The sequence below is a fragment of the Punctularia strigosozonata genome (assembly GCF_000264995.1).
Source record: "Punctularia strigosozonata HHB-11173 SS5 unplaced genomic scaffold PUNSTscaffold_8, whole genome shotgun sequence".
NCBI classification, from domain to species: domain Eukaryota; kingdom Fungi; phylum Basidiomycota; class Agaricomycetes; order Corticiales; family Punctulariaceae; genus Punctularia; species Punctularia strigosozonata.
The window spans coordinates 1416433-1435988 of record NW_006767440.1 but is presented as its reverse complement, the minus strand read 5'-3'; the positions used below and the strand labels follow the sequence as shown (position 1 = coordinate 1435988).

Below are 19556 nucleotides of genomic sequence, written 5' to 3'. Positions count from 1 at the left end.
GTGACCCCGCCAACATCCAATTGTTGTTGTTCACCCTACGGCTCAATCGACGATACATGGCGGGACCGGTCGCGGGACCTTCTTCCATCCCCTCCAACAGCAACGAAAACGCGCCTCGCCCGAAACGCAAACACGTACCAGAGCCGCAAGTCTCGTCCGATTGCGACGCCAGCGAGGACAAACGCGCGAAACGGACGCGTCTCGACGCGACTGCTGACAACAGATCTATTATGAAGGCGCGGCAGGCGGGACCGTCTAAACCGTCCGTCTCGACTAAGGACAAGGCCGCATCTGCCGCTGGAGCTGGCAGAGTCGTCGAAAACAAGCGAAAGGAAGCGGAAGACGAATCAAAAGATGGAAGAGCTTCCAATGTCGCGAATGCATCCAAACCAAAGCGCAAACGCTCGCCGGAGGCCAGTGCTGCCAAAGACGTCTCCGAGAACGGGGAGGAGGAACGCGTGAAGCGCGTACGGGTGGACGCTCCCGCTCGTCAGAAGGCGGCGATGGCGGGTTCTTCGACGAAGGCGCCTGCGTCTGGCGCAGGAACCAGCGTCGATGTCTCTCAAAACAAGGGGAAGGACAGAGAGCAAGCTGCGCCATCGGCCGGGAAAGGCAAAGGCCGTGCGACAGAGCCCTCCGACGACATGGAGGACGAACCTGCCGACGACGACGAAGAGCTTGAGGAAGGCGAGGCCTCGGACGACGACGCATCCTCGTCGAAACCCAGACGTTCTGTGCGACGCCTCGATCCGCCGCGCCCGTGGCCGACGGTAGCGCCCTCCGTGAGCGCGACGGGACCGCGTTCGGCGCACCACGAAGGCAAAAACTATATCTGCATCACTCGCAAGACGAAGCTTGGCGCATATCTGAGGAGGTGCAAAGAGCTGGTCATCAAAGACGGGTGCGTTATGCTGTTTTTGCCGATCTTCGTGTACACGCGCATATACTCAGGGTTCGCTGTGTTCAGGTACAAAACGTTGCATTTGAGCGCGATGGGCGCCGCGATCCCGCAGCTCGCCACGCTCTCCGTTTCGCTTCCCGCCATCCTCCCGCACGCCACGGACGAGATCAAGACAGAGGTCCTGACGGGAACGGTCGAAGTACAGGACGAGCTCATACCGGCGGATGACAACTTGGACGAGGACATCGAGTTGCGGACGCGGTGCAAGAGCGTGTTGAAGATCACGATCACGATCGGGGACGGCGAGCGAGAGGTGGCGGCGGGGAGTCATAATAAAGTGCGAAGCGAGCGGCCAAGAGGGGCGAGGAGGATACGCGGACGGAGGGGGAAGGGCGGAGGGAAAGGGAAACAGGGAGAGGCTGAAGACAGGATGGACGAGGATGCTGGGGAACGCTCGGCTCCTGAGCCTGGCGAGATTGTGATGCAGGAGCCGGAGCAGGAGTAGGAGCATCCCAAAACTCTGTAAATACTTCTCGTAAGTGCGGCGCTTCGCATATTCAACTGGAATTCCCGGCTGAAGACGCCTCGGTATAGACCGCCACATAGCTTATATGGGATTACCATAGAAAGCCGCGACCACGTGATGAGCAAAGCGATGCCGCCGGTGCCGTGGGGCATGCATAATCGCCGGCATGCAGGCTCCACAGCGCTCCTCCCTCAGCTTCGACCACCACACCGAGCATCGTCGACCTCGCTGTCCACCGGGACCCGTCGACACACCATGCAACTCGCCTCGACCGGGGCGCGCCTCGTCCAGGGGCACGCCTCGCGCCTACTCGGGCGCGGAAGCAACGCGCGTAACATACACATCCCGCCGCTCCGCCAGCCGCCCACTCCGCAGAACGTTGTCAACAAGACCCGCACGCTCCTCACCCGTTTCGTCGGGCATCTCACCGCACCCGCCACTGGCGCTTTCGCTCGCCCGCCGCCATGCAGCGGCGTCCAGATCGGACGCGGATTCAGCGGCGCCGCTCGGCCGCGCACCATTCAGCAGGGCTTTTCGCTCCCCATGCGGCATGCTCTCCACAAGCCGATGTACATGCCCAGGGCGCCTACCGTTGCGGTGCCGCGCTCGGTCGCGCAGGTCGGCCTCGGCGCAGCTAGGAACTTCTCCAGCGCACGACCGATATTCCAGAATTTGATACAGAATGTGCCGGTCGCTGGGAGGGCGATTTGTGAGCTCGACCTTGACGAGCGTATGCGCATGGAGGGGAAACGCGCGAGCGTGGTTGGGAAGGAGGGGAAGGAGAACGCGATAAGGCTCGGCATGCTCAAGGAGGAACTGCTGATGAAGAAGGTGGCGAAGAAGGCCGAGGTCAATGTGGACGATGAGATGAAGAAGGATTTGGAGCACTACTTTTCGGAGCAGGGCACGACGCAGAACGATGTAGCGACCTACCTACTCATCCCGCTCGCACCGACCCCGACGGCGCGCATGCCGCTCCCGCAAGACGTCCCGCCATCATCGTCCGGTCGGTTACTGCCGCCCTCGATCATGAATATTCTCGGCGGCGTCCATGCTGCGCATAGCCAGTACGCCGCGAAGGTGTCGTCCCTGTTCGCTCGGCTCGACGCCGCGCATGTCTGGGACCGCGGCGCGTCGACGCAGGTGTACGGTGACGCCACCGGAATGTGCACAGTGCTGAAGGTGTGCTTCCAGGGGTGGACGAGGGAGGAAGTGCGCGCGGTGATCGGGGAGGCGGGCACGGGGTGGTGCGCATTGGAAGAGGTGCGGGACGACGAAGAGGTGGACTCCGTGGTGGACGATGATGCGCTCAGCGATGTTGAGTCGCAGGCGCCGCTCCCGCCACCTGTCGCGATGGACCCTGCGCAATCGTTCGTACTGCCCACGCTCGACTTCTCGTCGTCGCATCTCGATGCCCGGTCTTCGGCGGCTACGACACCGTTTGACGAGATCTTCCCCGCTTACTCTCGCGCATCCTCTACCCCGCGTCGCTCGAATACCGACTTGCACGACGTTGCCGCACCCTCAGACTGGTCGGACGTGCATACGGACGCGGGTTCGGAGGACGATGGCAGTTTGGCGGACTATCTGTCCGACTCGGACGGCTTTTCGGACATCGGCCACGGCTCGAGAGCGAGCTCTGGAGGGCTGGAGAGCTGGAGCAGGGTGTCGTTCAGCGGTGATTTCCAGCGCAGGCTTGGCGCGGAGAGGAGCGCATATCTGTTCTGATTATTGATTTGCGGACCGGAAAGCTGTGGTGCAGCCACTACGCTCTCTTGATCTTTTTTGTTAGTATGTAGAGTACATGTGCTCGATGGATATCTTTGACCTGTGCTATAACTAAGCTGCTATGTACGTGAAGGCTGATGATTAGGATGAGTAGTTTGCAGCCGCTGAGACGTCACGTTCCATTGTCGTAGGTGAATGCATCCGTAGTATTGCAGGTTTGTACCGGAGGTAGCCTACCGCAGCGGTGTATAACAATCCTGCCATGACGTACCATGAGCGAAACGGCTGAGGTCAAGCTGGACCATGTCGTATGATGGAATGACCATCGTGCACGGCCATTGAATCAGGTCACGGCGATGTTGTGGGGGGATCCATAGTAGGCGTTCATCCTTCGGTCCAACAACCCAACCATCCGGCTTGAGCTCGATAGTTTCCGGACCGATCGATTCCGAGAAAGGCAACTCTCTGAGGTCCTGGACGTCGGGAAGTACGAGCTGAGGAATGAGGAGGGAGTGCTGTATATTGCTTGAAAGTAACATGATAGGGGATGGAATCGCCGAAAAGTCGTGAACTATAGAACCGAGTGGTCTGAGTATGAATACTGCACAGAGATGCGGAAGACAAACCTCGATCAGTACGAGACCTTGCATCTGGTTCGTTCAAATTTAGACCACCATCGCGGTGGCAGGCCTTGAAAGCTTCCACATCCCAAATCCTAATACGCTCTCTGGATGCGGACAGTAGTCGTTGGCCATCCGGGGAAAAGGCGACGAAAACAACTTCGTCCGAATGGCCTTGGAAAGAAAAACCGACAACACTCCTTTTTGATACATCGCATATATGCACTCCCGGGCAGGACGCGATCCACTTTCCATCCGGTGAGAAGGTGAGGTGGTCGATGTATGTCGATTTCAGAAGCAGGTCGAAAACCTCGCCGTTTTTAACATCGCAGATCCGTATTGTATTACCCCGCAAACCCGATGCCACATGCCCGCCATCTGCGGAAATGGCCAGGGCGCTGATTGGAATGCGTTGCTCCCAAGGGTCCCTCGCAAGTTGTCCTGTCTCCACGTCCCATATCCGCAGTGTCCCATCATGAGAAGATATTATCTGTGGGCCTTCCGGTGACCAAGCTAAGCGGTATATGCTTCTCCAGGAGGCGGTAGCGATAACATTAGATCCAGAGAAAGGAGGGGATTCCCACACTAGTTGGCATATTTCCGCGTCCCAGATCCGCACGGTGCCGCCGGTGCAGACAAGGAATGAGGCGAAGCGCCTTCCGTCTGGTGAAAATTTGACGTGCAAATCGGGGTACCGCTCTTTAGAATCAAGTGATACATGGAGCATAGGCTCCCCGATAGACTCTCCTGTACGTGCATCCCACATTTGTATTGTAAACCTCTCCCGGGACACTGCAACGAATCGATTCCCATCGGGCGAGAGGTCAACGGAGTCGAATTTTTCGTCCTGGCTAGGCAGAGGCTCGCCGATAGTTTCACCCGTCTGTAAGTCCCATAAACGTGCCGCTAAGTTCTCGGTGAAGGACACGATGTGTTTTCCATCGGGAAGAAAGAAAATGCCCTCGTTGATCCAGCCTTCACCATAGCCCTGCGAGTGCGGAGGCGTAGTGTCTTTAGGTTCCATGTCCCAAATTCGGATAGTCTTGTCATCGGAACCTGAGACAATGCGCTTGCCATCGTATGAGATGTCCAAAGAGGTGATAAGTCGCGTGTGACCTCGTAAAGGTATACCGCTAGGTTCCCCTGTCTCCATTGTCCAGACCTTGATCGAGTTATCACTCCCGGCGATGGCCACGAGCCTTTTGTCTTGGGATAGGGCAAGGGGAACATCAGGAAAAATTGGACTATCGAAAGAGTCGCTTATTGGGTACCGAAACCCTCTAAAGCTACTAAATGAGCACGTTTTAGTACGTTTTAGGAGGTTTTTAGCAAATCCGGATTTTCCTGATGAAAGCACCGGCCTACATTCGTCGAATAGCCTTGGAGAGGCTGACCGATCGCATGCCCATCTACGTCGTAAACTTGCGCTGGCTTATGCTCCCACCAAGGAAGAACGTACAAGCCGTCCATCGATACGGCCATGATTTTGGCACATCGTAAGCTGTCTGGTCCGCTACACGGAGCCCCAGTCTCCGAATTCCAAACGTGCAGCGTGCGCACTACGGAGACTGAAACAATCTGTCGCCCATCAGATGAGAATGCAAAAGACTGGATCTTGCCCAATTCAGGAGTGATCGGTAACATCTTGACCAGCTGTCCTGTCTCGATGTCCCATATCTTTATGAAGTCCCACGAGCACGAGATCAGCTTCGTTGAATCCAGCGAGAAGGAGACATGCATCACTCCATCACGATGGTTGAATGGCTGACCGACAACCTCTCCCGTTTCTGCATTCCAGATTAGAACCGTTCCTCGTTCGGACCAGATTGACGCTATGTATTTCCTGTTCGAACTGAGCGCAATACCGAGGTCATAGTTGCATAAGACGGGCATAGCAAGCTCGCCGGTTTCCGCATCCCAAACTTGTAGACACTCGTCCCGGGAGCTCGACACGACACGTCTTCCATCGCGTAGAAAGGCAACGCGCCTAATTCGATATTGTCCTTCAATTGTGCACTGCAGCGCTGACCACCGTTTCGTAGTTCCGGAATGAACTTGCGCAATTTGTCGGAAACACTGCCGATAATTGCGAGCAACTGTCGACTGCTCCGGTGAGAATGGCAGCGCTGAGATGTATATATGTGGAGCAGATTCCGCCATCATTTTGCCAAAGGCTTGGATAAATCGCTGAATGTCCCTGGCTAAGATAAACACCTCGGTGCTACCTGCGGCGTCCTTGTGATATCATTCCTGAGTGTTTGTGCACATGCCGGGACCATGACTGGTACATACTGAGGGAATCCACCGGATCAGGGCGGATATAGTAGGAGGGAAGGTCTTCAACGCGCGAAGTAGGCTCAATGCCTCAATCCAGAAGAGGACCCTTTCGCTCAACAAATGGAAGATTTCCTCAAGCAGGGCGGGGTCAAAGCTTGTCTGATGAAGATGGTCTCCCCAATGGATTGCCGAGTATTTCAGACTCGGCGTTATGTTCTTCGCGATCCTATCATCCAGATCCGGATAATCCGTATTGCGCTTGTAGGATGTCTCGAGGCCGCATATATTGAACCGAAGCCCCCGTTCGAGCACTTTGACGATCCCTTGAGCCCAAGCCGCGTGTTCCCTTTCTCCGGGGCTGATGGCGAATGACCTACTCCTTGACTCGTGGAGGAGGAAATCATGGAACGAGATGTGCAGGGGCCTTACGGCTGTATCCGATCCATCGGCTCCACTCAGCAACGCACTCATGTATGGAAGCACCGCTTCAGCATCACCGTCTTCCCAATCCTCGGTGCCGGATGCAAATATCAACTCGTCGAGGGTCGCGACAGATACGGGCTCCACTGCTGCGAAAAGGTGATTCATTACGCGTCGGTATCGTGACAGGGTGTCTGCGTCATTTTCATCGAATGTGTCAGACAAGATAGTTTGATACAACTTGTCCAGGATCCCTTCCCCGGAATTCGCGGTGGAGGAAAGCAAGAGATCGAGGCGCTGCTTTAGAGGCTTCCCGGCATACGGCTTTCGCGTGCTGGTGAGCACTTGGCACGCTGTAGCCGCCCATTGGAAAAGCTGGCAGGCAGCTGCCGTGAGGCGAGAACAAGTCTCCTCAAAGTCGACAAAGCGGGAGAGTTGGTTTTGCAGCGGGGCGAGCTTCTCGTGCATGTATTCGCGGATATCGTCGCCAGTACTGATGGGTGGGATTTCGTTCATCCTGCGACAGAACACAAAAGGACTCTTTCTGAGCGCGTCATGGATGTCCTTCTCGGGGCGGGACGTGATGAGGAATCGAACATTGATGGGAAGCTCTGTGATCTGCTCCGTAAGGACCTCGAGAAGAGCGTAGCGGGTTTCAGGATCGCTCTCGTCTAGAGCATCGATGACGACAACCATCGGCCCCGAGAGGTTGAGTTGCTTTGCGGGCTGGACTAGCAGTTTATCAAACTGATCGCCAATGCTCTTCGACCGCGGGAGATCGGGCGCATTACCCAACGCATGTGCAAGTGCCTTCTTCATCTCAGGCTCACGGACGGCGATATTGCGAGCGATGGTCGGGATGACGCAGCCGACACGGGTGAGCTGATCATCTGCACGATCGAAACAGAACGAGGACCCGAGACGGTCCATCGCGTCATACAGAGCAGCGATGGAACGCGCTATGGTGGATTTGCCTGTCCCCGCTTCTCCTGAAAGGTAATAGATGCGGTGGTTCGCCTCCTTCTCATCGGTCCTGTGGTGTACTTCGTCCTGCTGAGGAACCCCATTGATCCAGTTGGATATATCATCCAAAATCCACTTCCGTGTCCCGGGCAGGCAAACCTTCCTACTGTCGTAGCGCGCCCCTCCTGCAGAAGCACTGTTGAGCTCTTGCATGAGTATGCCCGTCTCTAAAACTCAGGTCAGCGAAGGAGTTGCAAGGAACGTGAAGAGGAGGTATACCAGTCGTCTTCAGCGTATTCAATACCCGATTGACGACGATCGTGATCTCGTCTAGTTTGACCTCGCGCCTAAGGGCCGCGCCTTCCATGAAGCGGGCCTTAAGCTGCTTCAGCTTGTCCATATACTCAGCCGCCCGAGCGTCTGCAGTCTTGGCTGGATCAAACATGTTTTTGGTGGCGTTGTGAATGAGACGGAGGCCTGGCGATAGGCGGTCAACTCGTGCATCGCAATAAATTGTGTGATACTCACCAAAGCTCCTATCCTTCGCGTACTCCTTGATGAAGTACGCGCACTCGAGGGTCTGCAGCGTTAGCGCTGTTAGATAATTGGTTCCGCGTCCGTCGAAACGCAGCAAAGAGGCGTTTTCTACAAAGTCGTACGTCTCGTACATCGTCTGCAGAAGCTGTCGCATTGACCGATCGCGAGCGGTCTGTGCGACGACGAGCTGTGAAGGCGCATGTTGTCAGCAAATCCGATGGAGCATCCCTCCCTCCACATACCCGCGGCACTATGGATAAGATGCTCCAAGCCATTCTGGCATACGGATGTATCTGCACTACGTTAGATTCGAAAAGTCTGCTTCAAGTTCATCCGTCGTACCAGTGTGATTTTATCTACGAGCTCTACAAACGCGCCCAGACGATCCAGGAGTGGAGACCAGATGTCTAATCCAGCGTCGTGTTCCCCAGCACTGCGCCCGCTGTCAGCGATCTCCATTGTCACCTCTGTTGGGTCCCTGACTGGGTGGGTGCTGTCCAGCGCAACCGCGGCCTCGCCAATCGCGTTGTGAGATGCAGCTTGGTGGTGCCTTATGCCTTCGGTGGGCTCACGGGCTTGTGTTGCGTCAGTGACGACCTCCTGCGGGGGGGTGTTGACCCTTTCGGAAGTAAGAGACACGTTATATTCTGCGTTTAATCCCTCACGGGTACTTGCTGTACCCTGCCGATTGCGAAGTGAGTTAAGAAGAGAAGTAAGTAACGTGCGCGGTGATTGGCACCTCTACGGAAGAAGCTTGGATTGCTGCAACTGGGTTAACGGACTCCATTCCCTGATTCCCCGTATTCGGCGAGGCCTGACTCCCCAGCTTGCCAAGTTTACGTTTGAGTTTGCGGTATATTTTCGACATGACGAGCCTTGTAGTAGCGGAGTAGTTGAAGGTGTTGTCGATGATGCAATCAAGGGGTGTCGAGGCAGGCGTAGGTAGCAAAGACGAGGTTCACTGCGCAACATGCAACACATGGCCAGCCGTCTGGTCGTGTGAGTATGTGGTCGTCAGAAGGGGGAGGGCGTGCGGCCTACATGTGATATGAAGCAGCATCGACCCCTTGCAGCCTTGCAAGAACTAGATCGAATGCTGTCGGATGCCCACGGACACGTGGGATCAAGCTCACAATCGTCGAAGCATTGAACCGGCGCGTACCGGTCCGTTCCGAACGGTGGTTTGACAACAGGGCCTTGGCATTGTTTGTGGACCGTTGCGATGGACACACTTTACAGGGGGACCTGCACGAAGAGAATATTCCCCAAATACGACCAGCACTTCCTCCATCTTCCGTCGCGTTCGCTCAGCAATAAGATCTCAGACAATGCGGCATTTAGTGCGTCCATTTGGCAATTACCATGACCATGCTAATAACACAGACTTCAGGCGCTGAATGCCGTGTCTCATCTTCGCCTTAATGGTCTTTTCGAAGACGGACAACAAGTTACCAGCCTTGCAAGGACGGTCTTACCACCCGACTACCCCGGAATCATTCCAGAAGAGGTGATAAAGCCTTTTGATCGGACACGCGCCCTGCCGCGTCCCCCCTCTGCATGACCAACTCCACAGCATCTGACGATGGAGTTGTCTCTGGGCGAAGCACTCGCGGATGGACGTTGCGGTATTGTTCACAGAGTCGAAGTACTGCGGATTCTGTCAGCGGACGGCACGGAGGTGCCAGGTTACTCCTTGCCTCCTCTGGTCGTTAAGGTTGCCGGTCTCAGGTACACCCCGCACATCGCCCGGGAAGCTTGGTTCTACGACGAGTTGGAAACGCTACAAGGCTCTGTTATTCCGCGTTGTTTTGGGTTCTTTGAGGCCACTCTTCCGCAGAACACCGCGATCATCCCGTGGAGAGTCCATGGCCTTGATAGAGGCAGGCATGAATACGATATCCCATACGCAGTGGATATGAATGGGCCGGACGACGGCGAGGAACCTGAAAATTTCGACTGTCTCGATGATTTTTCCAGCGACGTGAAGATAAAACGCAGTCGTCACGACCCTCGTGTCCCGTCTCCTCTGCGCGTCTCCCTGCTCCTCATGGAAGAACTCGATCAAGAACGGCTGCCTGTAGGTATGGATCTGACCGACGAAATCCGGTGCGGCAGGTTACGCACGTGCAATCTTCTTCGACTGACATTACTACAGATGGGAAATCTATGATATACTGGAAGAGTTAAATCGATTCGAAGTGGTGCACAACGATGTTGCCCGTAGAAATATTCTTCGGTTCCCGCGATCACCGAACGCTTACCCCTGCCTCCCATCGCCGTATACAGGCAGGACGTATAACTGGCGTATTCTGGACTTCAACGACTCCCGCAAGTTCGACCTTAGGGACTGTGAAATTCTCAACGAAAGCATGGCGGAATATCTCATAGGATAGTTGAGCAATCTAAGTACTTACCGCTTTTCTGCTTCATGATCGTAAATACAGAGAGTACTATATACCTGTTCTGTGGCTCTATCGATGCAAACGATTTCGTGAATTTAGCCCCGTCGCATACTCGTGTCCGCCAACGAACAGGAGCGCCCACGGCCACGTGCGGTCATTGGTCGAGATATCGCGATTACGGCTGGCGTTGTCAGCTGCTGACCTTATCCCCGAATGCGCCATCTGAACAAGCGATTGACTTTGGCAGACACGACTTGCCCGTTCGTAGAGATATAAGGAGGCCCGCTCTCACCGCGGCGTCATCCAACCTGGCTCTCCTCAACCTTGCGCGCAACGCACTGTACCATAGTCGCACCCATCCCGCCGTCTCCGCCGCCTCCCGACTCTCTCAGGTGCGTATTGCCCATTCCGTCTCCCTCGCGGAGGCATTTCATGAGATCGAGTTGACCAAGACCCCAGATCACTCGAAGCTTCACAGCCAGCAGTAGCCTCGCAATGCCTCCGGTGGACAAGCCCTCGGCCGACAAGTATGACTACATTGTGATCGGCGGAGGCAGCGGTGGAATGGCCACCTCCGTGTGTCCGATTTTCACGGTATTATTTCTGTATGCACTGACCTTTGCACCTACAGCGCCGCGCGGCTTCTTACGGCAAGAAGGTTGCCATCATAGAGGCGCAGGGCAAGCTCGGTGGCACCTGCGTCAACGTCGGTTGCGTCCCAAAAAAGGTACGTCCTCCGTCCCCGTCCCAAGACCTGCCCCGCTTACGCCGTCTCCGCAGGTCATGTGGCACGCCGCCGACATTGCTGAGAAGATCCGGCACGCGAAGAACTACAAGTTCATCGGCGACGGCATCGGCGAGCCCAAGTTCGACTGGCACGCGTTCAAGCCCCAGCGCGACGCGTACATCCGCCGGCTGAACGGGATTTACGATAGCAACCTGCAGAAGGACGGCGTCGAGTACCACCACGGCTACGCGCGCCTCGCGTCCCCGAACGCGGTCGAGGTCACGCGCCCGGACGGGAGCAAGTACGAGCTGCACGGCGAGCAGATCTGTATCGCCGTTGGTGGTACGCCGACGTTCCCTGACGTGCCCGGCGCGGAGCTCGGTATCGACTCGGACGGGTTCTTCGACCTCGCCGACCAGCCGCGGCGCGTCGCCGTCGTCGGCGCGGGCTACATCGCCGTTGAACTCGCAGGCGTGCTGCACACGCTCGGTTCGGAGACGCACCTCCTCATCCGCCACGAGAAGGTCCTGCGCACATTCGATCCGAGCTTGCAGGATATCCTCACGAACTGGATGGAGAAGACGGGCGTGAACATCCACAAGAAGACGAACGTCACGAAGGTTGAGGGCACGAAGGGCGGCCCGCTCACGGTGCATACCGACTCAGGCGAGCCGTTCGAGGTCGACACGCTCATTTGGGCGATCGGAAGGCACTCGAAGACGGCCGATTTGGGCCTGGAGAAGGTCGGCATTCAGGTCACTGAGAAGGGCGATATCCCCGTCGACGAGTACCAGCAAACGTCCGTTCCGAGCATCACCGCGATTGGAGATGTTGGAGGCAAGGCGCTCTTGACCCCGGTGGCTATCGCTGCGGGACGGCGGTTGGCCAACAGGCTGTTCGGCCCGCCCAAGTTCAAGAACGACAAACTCAGCTATGATGATATTCCGACTGTTGTCTTCTCGTCAGTCAATCTCTGTTCCAATTCCGGTCTGAGTTGTCGCTGAATGTGCCTAGCCACCCGACCATTGGCACTGTTGGCTTGACAGAACCTCAAGCCCGGGAGAAATACGGTGACGCCGTCAAGATCTGTCCGTTCATGATAGCATACATGCGTCTTCTACGATTGACCATCTCCCACCAGACAAATCGAACTTCCGTGCGCTGTACTTCTCCATGATCGACGAGGATCACAAAGAGCCATCAATGTACAAGCTCATCGTTGTGGGCGAGGAAGAAAAAGTCGTCGGCGTGCACATCATCGGTCTCGGCAGTGATGAGGTGCTTCAGGGCTTCGGTGTCGCCGTCAAAATGGGCGGTAAGTTTTCTTTCAGCTCACATTGCTTGAAGCTGCGACGCGGTCCTTATGACGCATCTTCTTCCAGCTACGAAGGATGACTTTGACTCGTGTGTTGCGATACATCCGACGTCTGCGGAAGGTGCGAAGTTATGGTTTGCGAGTAGGAGTTTCTGTACTGAATTAGTTTCGCAGAGCTGGTCACGCTGCGGTAAAGGTTGACGCAGCCCTGTTCGTTCAAATTAGCGTAAACGATTTACGTGAAGTTATTACCAGTGATGCGCGAGTATAACGTGCCCAACCAACGGGGCAGGTCCCATGCGCGGTATCACCGTAAGCATCTCATGTCGCGTATGCACCATCATTCCATGTGAACGAACTCCCGTGAGTATGACGCCGGAGTCTCCGTGCCACATTGTGGTCATTCAATACTATCAGGATCTCGGTGCGCTATCTATGCATGAAGTTGTCCAATTCTTCGCATCATTTGAAATTGCACAATGATACACTCATATGCAGCCATCAGGCCATGGCTCGCCTTGCTTCAATCCTCCCAGGATCATGTTAGCCTGTTGTCTATTAAGCCAGTCCCCGACGTCACGGGCGCTATTGCATTTCCCGGAGCAATCGAAATCGAATATGCGCCAATCGTACGTGCGCCCGGTATATGGCGACGGGAGGGACGGCAAAGCACCAGGCATCCGTGGGGCGTTGAGAATATTCTTGTGTCTGATGTCAGAATGCACGATACGAAATGGACCAAATTCTTCAACGAGGTGTAGGATCTGGTCCCTTGTTTGTGTGAGACAGAATTCGGCAAGCATAAACGAGATGAACATACTCAATTTCCGGAGTCAATGCCTTCCGCATTGGAGGATGTTCGCCGCCAAGTTCTTCCAAGAGCAGTATAGAGAGGCGCAACGGAGAGGGAACGGGCCGTTCTTCGAAAGCATTGGGAGCCTTGCGGCGGGCTGCTCCAGCTAACTTGTTCGTAAGTTCAGAGATCTCGTAGACGTCGGGATCCAACTCACCTTTGTGGAGTTCATGCGAAATCCAGGGACGAATCGTAGTGCCATCTCTGAGGGTAGTCTCAAACAGACCAAAGCAGCGAGGAATCACGGAGCCCTGTAGCGTCTCCATTTCATCGTAGAACCAGGTCTCGTGAGTTAGATCGCTTGAGTAGCGGAAACCGGCGACCTTTGCGACCAAAGGTGGACAGAGGACCTCGCAAAGCTCCCTTCCGTCCGAAGAACAAACTCGTGTTATCTTCAGCTGGTAAACAGCGCCGCATCTTCCGTGAGACAGTTGTTTACCGAGAGATGATTCGATCCTCAACCGTTCGGAAGGAGGAAGCCGCGAGGTTGGACGACGTGGTGCGCCTTGGGGTTCGGGGTATTTGCCGTCCGAGACGGTATAGTAATCAAGAGGGACGGTCACTCTCGAGAGGTGCGCTGAAATCCGACTATCCTTAAATAGACCAGTTATGCTCAGCTGCGCCGCAGCGTTGAGTTCCTGTACAGATTACATCCGGCATGATCCTCCAATGGACAGCGAGGGCGTACCATATATCGTTTACCCATGTTGGGTGACACTTCAGTGTCCGCGATGATATTCAGGTTTATCACGAAGGGGCAGACCGTATCGGTCCACGTCAAGCAGGAGCGGACGTTTCCAGAGTTGATTGCTTGGAATAACCCGGATCTGCTTCAAGTCTTGACGGGATTCTGTATGATCGCCTTAGACTCGCGCCGCAACGGCACCTTGATAGACCACCTGACCCCGGAAAGGGTCGCAGATTGGCTCTGATATATTTCTGTGCGATGATTGTGATAGAAAAAAGCCCTCCGAGCAATCCTAGCCCGCGCGGACTGGACAGTGATACCGGCAGTACAAGGTGACTCGTTGGGAGACGAAGGATAGGAAATGCGCCAGCTGCCGTAAGGCGAAGGACAGGTACGTGGTTCATACACAAAAGTAGGTATGGCACTGCGACGTTGACCTGACCGGTACCCTGATGGGCAACCGTACACGTGTATTTCCGTGGGTAGATCGGTGCAAGATCTGAAATATTATGTTCTCTACAGACCATAACCTAGTGGCCAGGTAGTCTCGAGACGTTTGGTAGCTGGGAAACCCGCACGTCGCTTCACGTCAACGCCAAAAAAAAGTGTCATGCGAGCTACCACCCAAACCTCGAACCTTTTGCACATGGTCTGGTGTCGAGACTAGTGGCCAGGAATTACGCGACCAATACAACGTTTATTTTATGCCGCGTCAACATGCGTTGCTGCTTTCATCCTGAACCTTGACGCAAGCGGTTACACCACCACCACCAAGTATCTATGAATACGCGTTATCTTCGCAGGTTTGGCACAAGGAGCAGGGTGGTTATTACGATATCGCTACACGCTTATGTCATGGAAACTCTTAGCTGAGACCGAAATAATTAGTAGTTTTCGAGATTTAAAAACAGGCTTGTTTCACTGTTGGAGTTTTGTCTGAGGGGCAGTCTGAGCGCGAGAATGGAATCACGATATTCGAGGTGAGAGATCGTTGGGAGCTTGGACGCTTTCCATGTTCTGTAGACATCAAGGCGATAGCACATAGTCAAGTAGTATTCCATTGAACACCACCGCTCCGAACGTGAGGCCATTTCTGTGGAACTAAAATAAACGTTAGCCGAAGCTGATGAAAAGAGGGAACCGCCAGACACACAGTGCCCCAGCAGCTCTTTGGGTCGTCAAGGTCGACTTGATACAGTTCTTTCGCGAGCAGACTTGCCGCCAAGACGACGGAGACGGTGTAGTAAGCGAAGCCACTGGCGTTGAGGATCCCACATCCAAGCAAGGCGCTGATGAGTATCGAGCCAAAGACAGCAAGGACCGGTTTGGTGTGCTCTCCGAACAGGAGCGCAGTTGACTTCACGCCGGCCTTCACGTCGTCGCGCTTGTCCTGGCAGGCGTAGATGGTATCTTGATCCAACGAGCTTAAGCTATGAAGACTCTCTGTTGATGCTGATACCAAGATGCGTACCGTACCACATTGTCCACCTAATCGTTGGGATTCAGCTTCCGACGATCGGAAGGAAGACTTAGGACTTACGACCAAGTCCCTGCGTACAATATCAGGCACGAGGGGGTGACGGAGTTTGCAATCTGCGCGCAAGCTATCGGAACCCCGCAGTTGATGGCGATTCCTAGAAGGGGTCTCGAGATTTGAGCGCGATATTGTATTCAAGCTGCGCGGATGACCTACCGAGCCAGGCCTGAGGGATGTACGTTATCCGCTTCATAAACGGATATACGACCGGTGGAAACAACAGCGACATCAGACCGACTGTTCGGCTGCAAGGAATGGAAGGTTGAGCCGGAAAGCAAGGAGCGTAGTGTTCTTTCAGGGCAGCTCACGCAAGAGAATTCATGTGGTATACCAGCCCTAGTAGGATGAATATGTGCACAGCGAGGAATATCAGAGCTCCGGTTACGGAGATTCTTCCGTCGGCGATCGGACGGTGCCGGGTACGCTCTGTCACGCAGTATGAGACAATATCCATCGGAATGACGGCACTGTATTGCCGACTTGCCTACTTGACGGTCAAAGTCGCGATCGACGATGTCGTTCCAGATGCATCCGGTACCTAGTCAGGTTTATACCGGATTAGGGAAGCCGTGAGCAAATAGTTGGTGTACGAACTAAACCTAGGTGAGTAACGGAACATACAAGTTAACTTATGAGTGGTACCTGTGTGAGAGGAATGCGGTTATCAAACCGCACAGCAGGTAGGCGGCCAGTGCAAATGAAGATAGTCCAGATGTACGAGCAGTCATTGCGAGAGACCATGCTAGGATAGGTGTTAGAGATGATTGTTCGAGGGGTGCCGAATACTCACCGAATGGCCAGAAAGCCACCATAGACCCTGCATACATCTGGAGGCGGGATAACTCGAGCTGGAAGGGTTCCCAAACCAGAGTTAACCAGCGAAGCAGGGTTTCAAACAAGCAAGCACAAACCCATGGCTGAATGACGGTCATGATAGAACGCTGCGAACGAACCATACTGCTCTATATCTCCTGGGATCACCGGGGGGGGGGGGAGGGACACAGGCATCTAAACAGTTTGTCTTATATGCATACCCCGACGCATGGATGCTTTCAGACAGGCGCTAGCCATACCACTTCCGGCCAGAAAAAAATGGCATACGGATGCAACGACATCATAGATGCGCCCCTTCTCCGGCGGATGATCGAGGCCGTCCCAAGTCGGTATGTCGTTTCCTACACAACGTGGGGTTCAGAGGTTGATCGTCGGTGCAGATGATTGGATGGTGTAGCGCGCGGCGGGCCATTGGAAGCGCCGAATCTTCATATCCTTATCGGATATTGGCGTGGTAGCGTGTTGATCGGGGTCGAAGGTAGTTTAGCATTTATGGGTCAAGTATGCCGAGGTCGGCTCGTAGTCGAGTCATGGAAACATCTGGACAAAACGGCGACGATCAGGATAGACATAGGTTTCAACAAGGCCAGGACAAACGTGCCAGGAATTTCCGCAGATGGAGAAATCGAGGATGTCTCGCAGTGTTTGCCAGTGACACAATGGGCAGCCTTTCTCCTATTGGAAATCTTGGAATGGGACACAGGTGGCCGTTCTCGGCAGGCCCAGTCGACATGAGAGTTGTTTCTCCGTTGTCGGTTTGTGGTAAGTGGCTGACGCTCGCTACCTACTCAGCTCCGATGAGCGTCGAACGCTCGTGCACGGATCAAGCTTGAAGCGGAGATTCATGTATCGCATCGTAGTACTAGTTGACAAACGTACTGATCCGCATCGTGATACTCCACGGGGTATACTGAAGCAAGTTGTTGATGACAGTATTTTTGGGTAGCCAAAGCTGTCAATATGCCGTGCAGGAGAATTCATTGCTCGTCAATGCTCAGAAAGAATACTACGGGCCATGCACGGTCACATTAAGGTCATGACGAAAGGCGGTCGTTGTGGCCGACTGAAAGATCTGTTGCACGCGACTTCGGTTCCAGCCTGCACATACACGCCCGTCGCCATACTCAGCTTGGACGGTTGATTGTCCTTCAGCTTTCACCTCACGAGACAGCGCTCAGACGACCGACTACATATTTTCGCGCTCACCGCCAGTCCTCCGTTATGACTGAATGGACATGCAACTCGAACGAGGCCCTCACCATCTCGCTCCGTAAGTCAACCTGCATCCGACAGTTCCACTTCGCGCTTACCAGCGCGTTCCGCGTACAATGACGCGCTCCAATGCCTACCTTCATGACGAAACACGCGTATTCTGGCTGCATGTCGCGTTTGCACGCACACAATTTCGCGTCTAGTACGAGCGCCGGAGGAAGCAAACGATCAGCGGGAGTCCTTCCATCCCACTTTCACGTATCCGGTACATGCCACCGCCCTATCCAACGACCGCACGCTTATACTGGAATAGATATACGGCGAGGATGAGACAGTATATGGCTACAAGGACCTCGCCATCAATGTCAGTGGCATGCTTCGATAGAATGACGCATCCTAACTCGTGATTCGTTTATCATCTTAGGTGCAAATGGCTTCGGGATCCCTAGCTACACGAGTCTCATCCGCCTACTCTGCCAAGCTGAAGTCTTCCTCGTCCACTGTTGACGACGTGGAGGGTATCCTGGCCAAGTTCCTTCCCGACGACCACTATAAGGCAGCAGACGAAGCGGCGTTCCTTCAACGCGTGAAAGACGATGCGTCATCCTTCCGACCTTTCGGACAGAAAATATACTCGTACACGACGACCGGGAAGGGGAAGGGCAGGGCACTGGAGGATGATGTCGAGTATGAGGTGTATCATGTAAGTCACGAAAGGCTTGACGCTGTTAGGTTAGTGGCTGATATCCTAGGGTCGTGAGTAGGCGACCTTCGACGTCCCAGGCTTTAAGGAGTATCACCGACGCATGCAGTTGTTCATCTTATTGTACATTGAGGCGGGAAGCTATATCAACGAAGAGGAAGACGGGTGGGAATTCGTCGTATTGTAAGTATCTCATCCCCGTCACTACGAGAGTACTTATTTTTGCCTCGACAGATATGAGAAGCGGAAAAGCCGATCACAACCTGGTAGTTTCACCTATCATTTTGCAGGATACTCGTCTCTCTACCAGTTCTACTACTATCCGGATCGGTTACGGCTACGCCTGAGGCGAGTGCTGACCAGATCTATACGATTGGTCCCTGACTGACGTTTACGCAGTCAGTTCGTGATTTTGCCGCCGTACCAGCGACACGGACACGGATGTAAGCCACCTCATCCTTCCTTCCTTCGCGTCTTTCTCATTGCCTTGAATCTCAGCGGAGCTGTACAAATCAATATACGAATACGTCCTTCGCTCGCCGCATTTCGCCGAGCTCACCGTCGAAGATCCGGCAGAAGCCTTTGAGGACCTTCGGGACCGCAGCGACCTTAGAATGCTGCTCGCTCACCAAAAGTAGGTCTGGCCCTATCAACTGGGTTGCTCCCGGCTATTGACCGGCGACCTCTCAGATTCATGGAGGAAGGCTTCGGCGCAGATGCGCTGACCGCCGGCACGAGCGCCAGCCTCGGAAAACGGAAACGCGTCGCGGGCGCATTCCAGGGAAAGATGGGCCCACCCGCCGACAAGGCATGGCTCGAAAAGTGGCGTTTGGAGCTGAAGATCGCAGGCGTCGGTTTTTTCTTAGCTTGTGCCTGTTCGAAGTCAGAACTGATGCGAACCGCCTTACAGCGACAGTTCCATCGGCTGGTGGAGATGTTGCAGCTGCTTCATCTGGAAGCAACTGGCGCCGATGCCAGCGCCGTTCGGGCGTATCGCCTTCAGGTCAAGGAACGATTGTACCGGTTCAATTACGTGCGTAAATTCTCGCATCAGTCTATAAAATGTGCGAGCAGGTCGGTTGACGCTCATATTCACAGGAAATACTGATGCAGCTCGAGAGAGAGGAGCGCCTGGAGAAGTTGGAGGAGACGTTCCAGAGCGTGAAGGACGATTATTTGCGCTTGCTCGCCGGTGTACAGTGAGGCAACGTTTCAGCGCCGGGCTCAGGTGACGGATCCATTTCTTAGCGGTGTCTGCCGCATATATTCTGCTATAGTATCATGCAAGACACTGTTATGGCGTCGAATATTAA

The 19556-nt window shown here is 54.6% G+C and overlaps 7 protein-coding genes across 7 annotated transcripts; 4 read left to right on the top strand and 3 right to left on the bottom strand.

The window, feature by feature from the left end:
- Positions 1–644: 644 nt before the first annotated feature.
- On the top strand, positions 645–1406 carry PUNSTDRAFT_70261 (uncharacterized protein; the record flags this gene model as incomplete). Its single annotated transcript, XM_007385066.1, has 2 exons — positions 645–901; positions 968–1406. 2 exons carry the CDS (start codon positions 645–647, stop codon positions 1404–1406), a joined length of 696 nt encoding a protein of 231 aa, XP_007385128.1.
- Positions 1373–3287, top strand: PUNSTDRAFT_53324 (uncharacterized protein). Its single transcript, XM_007385065.1, has 2 exons — positions 1373–1436; positions 1496–3287. The coding sequence occupies exon 2, from the start codon at positions 1683–1685 to the stop codon at positions 3153–3155; it is 1473 nt and encodes a 490-aa protein (XP_007385127.1). The 5' UTR covers positions 1373–1436; positions 1496–1682; the 3' UTR covers positions 3156–3287.
- Positions 3288–3400: 113 nt separating this feature from the next.
- PUNSTDRAFT_31900 (tricorn protease domain 2-containing protein) lies at positions 3401–5767 on the bottom strand (the record flags this gene model as incomplete). Its single annotated transcript, XM_007385064.1, has 5 exons — positions 3401–3618; positions 4124–4305; positions 4471–4937; positions 5321–5482; positions 5519–5767. Coding segments are annotated over 5 exons (1278 nt in total), but the record flags the coding sequence as incomplete, so codon positions are not given.
- Positions 5768–6019: 252 nt separating this feature from the next.
- Positions 6020–8840, bottom strand: PUNSTDRAFT_135539 (uncharacterized protein; the record flags this gene model as incomplete). Its single annotated transcript, XM_007385063.1, has 6 exons — positions 6020–7662; positions 7715–7912; positions 7964–8159; positions 8215–8265; positions 8315–8653; positions 8712–8840. 6 exons carry the CDS (start codon positions 8838–8840, stop codon positions 6020–6022), a joined length of 2556 nt encoding a protein of 851 aa, XP_007385125.1.
- A 2029-nt stretch (positions 8841–10869) lies between these two features.
- PUNSTDRAFT_114414 (glutathione-disulfide reductase) lies at positions 10870–12610 on the top strand (the record flags this gene model as incomplete). The annotated part of the gene is made up of 7 exons (XM_007385062.1): positions 10870–10950; positions 11006–11101; positions 11155–12062; positions 12116–12189; positions 12243–12416; positions 12484–12537; positions 12591–12610. The coding sequence occupies 7 exons, from the start codon at positions 10870–10872 to the stop codon at positions 12608–12610; spliced, it is 1407 nt and encodes a 468-aa protein (XP_007385124.1).
- A 2373-nt stretch (positions 12611–14983) lies between these two features.
- On the bottom strand, positions 14984–16426 carry PUNSTDRAFT_126822 (UbiA prenyltransferase; the record flags this gene model as incomplete). Its single annotated transcript, XM_007385061.1, has 8 exons — positions 14984–15058; positions 15111–15367; positions 15429–15445; positions 15498–15591; positions 15651–15739; positions 15803–15920; positions 15979–16032; positions 16285–16426. 8 exons carry the CDS (start codon positions 16424–16426, stop codon positions 14984–14986), a joined length of 846 nt encoding a protein of 281 aa, XP_007385123.1.
- A 1012-nt stretch (positions 16427–17438) lies between these two features.
- PUNSTDRAFT_121165 (histone acetyltransferase type B catalytic subunit) lies at positions 17439–19446 on the top strand (the record flags this gene model as incomplete). Its single annotated transcript, XM_007385060.1, has 11 exons — positions 17439–17598; positions 17744–17805; positions 17854–17904; positions 17965–18243; positions 18305–18426; positions 18478–18591; positions 18643–18686; positions 18742–18877; positions 18934–19093; positions 19154–19276; positions 19342–19446. The coding sequence occupies exons 1-11, from the start codon at positions 17550–17552 to the stop codon at positions 19444–19446; spliced, it is 1245 nt and encodes a 414-aa protein (XP_007385122.1). The 5' UTR covers positions 17439–17549.
- Positions 19447–19556: the final 110 nt, after the last annotated feature.